Here is a 3,907-nt window from a genome sequence, read left to right as displayed (position 1 = left end):
GAGTAAAAAATTTAAATGAAGTCAACTTTTTTTAGTCATAATACAAGAAATAATAAAAAGAAATAATTATTAGAAATAACAGTGTATACAGATAGTATTACCTGTTGATACTTTCTATCGTGGTTTCGAGTTTATGGTATGTTATATCTGAAATATCCAAATCGTTGATCCCACTAAAACTGGACATTTCTTCAATTGGTGTTGTGTTACATTCACTGGGAAAGTTTTATATTCGTTATTTTTATTAGAAATAAATATACTAATTTAACTAACTTACGATATTTCACTATCTGCTATTTCCATAAATTGTACTGCAGGTATTGAAGTTGAAGTAGATGGCAAATCGCAGTTATTATACTCCCTAAAATTTTTTATGAACATAAAATATATAGGTATTTTTATTTTATGTTGTAAATGCTATGACTATTTTTTTTAAACTTACAAATTTCCACTATCTGCTATTTCCATAAATTGTACTGCAGGTATTAAAGTTGAAGTAGATGGCAAATCGCAGTTATTATACTCACTAAAATTTTTTATGAACATAAAGTATATAGGTATTTTTATTTTATGTTGTAAATGCTATGACTATTTTTTTTAAACTTACAAATTTCCACTATCTGCTATTTCCATAAATTGTACTGCAGGTATTAAAGTTGAAGTAGATGGCAAATCGCAGTTATTATACTCACTAAAATTTTTTATGAACATAAAGTATATAGGTATTTTTATTTTATGTTGTAAATGCTAAGACTATTTTTTTTAAACTTACAAATTTCCACTATTTTGAGTTGCGCTTTCTGTTGTATTCCTTTTCCCAAAACGTCTTTTCATTATGCTTTTGATAGATTTTTTTCTGGCAGCGCGTGCTTTGCACTTTTCAATTTCACCGTTGGGTGAGTCCAATTGTAGTGGGTTATTCGTATAATTCACCAATGAAGCGTTATATTTATTTTTTTTTTTTAATTTAAACACACTTTTGTAAATATTTTCAGAACTAAAATATTCAGCTATTAACATTGGATGTTTCTTATTGGGTAACATAGTAGTACCTGTTGCTACCCACTCAATTCCATCCGAAATTTTATTTAGTTCATTATTATATTCAATATATATGTACCACTCACCTGATTGTGGCTTAATTTGTGTACAACATTCAATGCTTTCCGTTATATATGGTTTGTTGAGTATTTGTATTGCTTCTTTCAAGTTGATATGTAAACGATTAGGTAAAAAATAAATTTTAACAATCTTTAAATTGTTTGATTCACTTCGATTTTTAAACATATTTTAAATACAATAAGTATAAATGTAGGTATAATAATAAAATATTCCTCGACGGATGGAAAAATTAATGCGTTGTTTTAGTTATCACTATATTTTATTAGAATAATCAAATCAAAAGAAATTTAATTAAACAGAATATTTATTAGACTTAAATAACAGAGGTTATGCACGATACTTAGACAGTACTAAATTACATAGACAGTGAGACACCGCGGAAGGGGCTCGCTCGGGCTAAAAACTGTCCACGCAGCGAAATCCTTCAGACTATGTGACCGCGTGACTCTGCATATTCACAAAACAATGCTTACTTACTATACTATGCAACAACTATTACTATATATCTTATAATGCATATAGCATACAGACAGGGTTCACAACACTTATGAAGCCACCAACGCCCATCCATATACGTTTTATCGGCCCAAGGGTGTGCGAGTGCGGCAGTCTTGAGTAGGACGCCATTTCGTCAATTTATTTCATTTTGACAAACGCTTTCGAGTGATTGCTTTCAAATTTTTCAATTTTTCATATAATTTGTAAATTTTATTTTATTCGAGAATCTACATTGAACACAGAACCTAACAAAACTGATATCTTGAGAAAGGTAAGAAATATAAATATTTTGTTTATATACGGAACTTTATTTTACTTTTCAATTTGTAAATAAAATATTTTAACTATTTAATTAGATAAGCTGTTGCCTGCTGTTAATTTAAAAATGGATTTTTGGACAATGATCTGCTATTATATGATACCGCTACTTCTCACCTGTCCAAATTCTACTGGGGAAACTTCAATTAAAAGTGAAGACGACGAGCTTTATGGTTTCAAAATATTTTTTATGGCCTAATCTTAATAACTGTATAGAAGTAGCTAATATATTCGTTTGCACTTTTAATGAAATGATACACAACGGTGAGTCAGATCCGACTTGTGTAACAGAATTATTAAAGAACTCTGTATCTAAACCACCACAATGTGAAACATATATTACCGAGTTCAAAAAAGGCGGGTAAGTCGTGGATGTCGCTCTGCTGTACAGTAGGTTACAAGTGGGTTACTGTAATGGATGGAATTAAATTTGAATCCAATGATATTATATCATTGTATACGAAAAACGATTCTGAACGGAGATGATTTGTCAGTCTAGGATATATTATTTTTAAAGAAAAACTTATGGAGAACCTTGTACCAAATTTTAAAAACTTAGTTATAAAAGAAAAAATTTTTACGATTTTTCAACCACTAAATTACTTGCAAATTTTCGCAATTTTGACATATTTCGTATAAATTTGAACTTTAAATGCTTATAAATAAAAATTGTGACAATGTATTCCTTTTATTTTGCAACTGCTATTGTAAAAATATGTTAGGAGCCTTGTATTAAATTTCCAAATCTTAGAATTAAAAAGAAAAACTTTTATGAATTTCTGTTTAAGATTATTTGAACATTGCCGTAATTTTTACGTATTTAGTCAAAATTTGAACTTTAAATGCTTATAAAAAAAAATTCGTGACTATATATTTCTTTTATTTTTCAATTGCTATTGTAAAAATATATTATGAGCCTTGTATTAAATTTTGAAATCTTAGAAATAAAAGGAAAATTTTTTATGAATTTCTAGCATAAAATAATTTACGAATTTTCGTGATTTTTACATAATATGTTGTCAAAATTTGAACTTTAAATGCTTATAAATAAAAATTGTGACAATGTATGTATTCCTTTTATTTTGCAACTGCTATTGTAAAAATATGATATAAGAGCCTTGTATTAAATTTCCAAATCTTAGAAATTAAAAAGAAAAACTTTTATGAATTTCTGTTTAAGATTATTTGAACATTGCCGTAATTTTTACGTATTTAGTCAAAATTTGAACTTTAAATGCTTATAAAAAAAAAATTGTGCTATGTATTTTTATAATTTTTGAATGGGAGTTAGAACAACATATGTGGACCCTTCTATTAAATTTTCAAGTATTTTGTCCCAGCTAATTTTTTTTTATCAACATTTATAAAAAAAAAATCAAAAAAAATCGATTATTTCAATTGCCTATAAATAGATTAAAAATTAGTGAAATATTTTGAAAATAAAACTATATAAAGAAAATGTCAATTTAAACAACTGGTAAAATTTTCAAGTGTCTACGACTCATACTTTTTGAATAATAACAAATATCAAAAATCGTTTGAGGCTAAACCGTTATTTAATGCGGTTTTGTAAAAATTTAAATTTCAAACACTCCTAAAAATTTTTTGTCTTAGTCCGGTTGAGTTTTTTTTACAGATATTTAAAGAAAAACTTATGGAGAACCTTGTACCAAATTTTAAAAGCTTAGTTATAAAAGAAAAAAATTTTACGATTTTTCAACCACAAAATTACTTGCAAATTTTCGCAATTTTGACATATTTCGTATAAATTTAAACTTTAAGCACTTATAAAAAAAAATTGTGACTAACGATTTTGGATTTTTTTTTATCACTGTGAGAACAACTTATAAGAAACCTTGTATTAAATTTTCAAAGTTTTCTATCCAACCAAAAATTTTTTATCGTTATTTTAAAAAAAAATACTTAGAAAAATTGAAAATTTCATTTGTCTATAAATAGCTCAAAAAAA

At 26.6% G+C, this 3,907-nt stretch overlaps 2 protein-coding genes across 3 annotated transcripts in view; both read right to left on the bottom strand.

Moving 5' to 3' along the window:
* Positions 1-3,907, bottom strand: part of LOC100169138 (signal-induced proliferation-associated 1-like protein 1) — a 55,249-nt gene that overhangs the window by 31,680 nt on the left and 19,662 nt on the right. The window lies entirely within an intron of this gene.
* LOC107884957 lies at positions 26-1,280 on the bottom strand. Of its 2 annotated transcripts, none has more exons than XM_016808123.2 (3): positions 443-1,280; positions 278-361; positions 26-215 (listed from the first exon to the last, which is right to left on the bottom strand). In XM_016808123.2, exons 1-3 carry the CDS (start codon positions 544-546, stop codon positions 98-100), a joined length of 306 nt encoding a protein of 101 aa, XP_016663612.1. In that variant the 5' UTR covers positions 547-1,280; the 3' UTR covers positions 26-97. The 2 variants fall into 2 exon arrangements, with proteins under 2 accessions (XP_016663612.1, XP_016663611.1); XM_016808122.2 differs by having other exon boundaries at positions 773-1,280.

Source organism: Acyrthosiphon pisum, chromosome A1, assembly GCF_005508785.2.
Source record: "Acyrthosiphon pisum isolate AL4f chromosome A1, pea_aphid_22Mar2018_4r6ur, whole genome shotgun sequence".
In the NCBI taxonomy this organism is placed as follows: Eukaryota; Metazoa; Arthropoda; class Insecta; order Hemiptera; family Aphididae; genus Acyrthosiphon; species Acyrthosiphon pisum.
The sequence above is the reverse complement of the archived record's forward strand: the minus strand, read 5'-3'. Positions and strand labels throughout refer to the sequence as shown.

Coding starts and splice junctions, on each gene's coding strand:
- LOC107884957 (XM_016808122.2), bottom strand. CDS start 1,044: ATGTTACCCAATAAGAAACATCCAATGTTAATAGCTGAATATTTTAGT. Junction 362..772: donor ACTCAAAATAGTGGAAATTT/GTAAGTTTAAAA, acceptor AAAAAATTTTAG/GGAGTATAATAACTGCGATT. Junction 216..277: donor ATAGCAGATAGTGAAATATC/GTAAGTTAGTTA, acceptor AAACTTTCCCAG/TGAATGTAACACAACACCAA.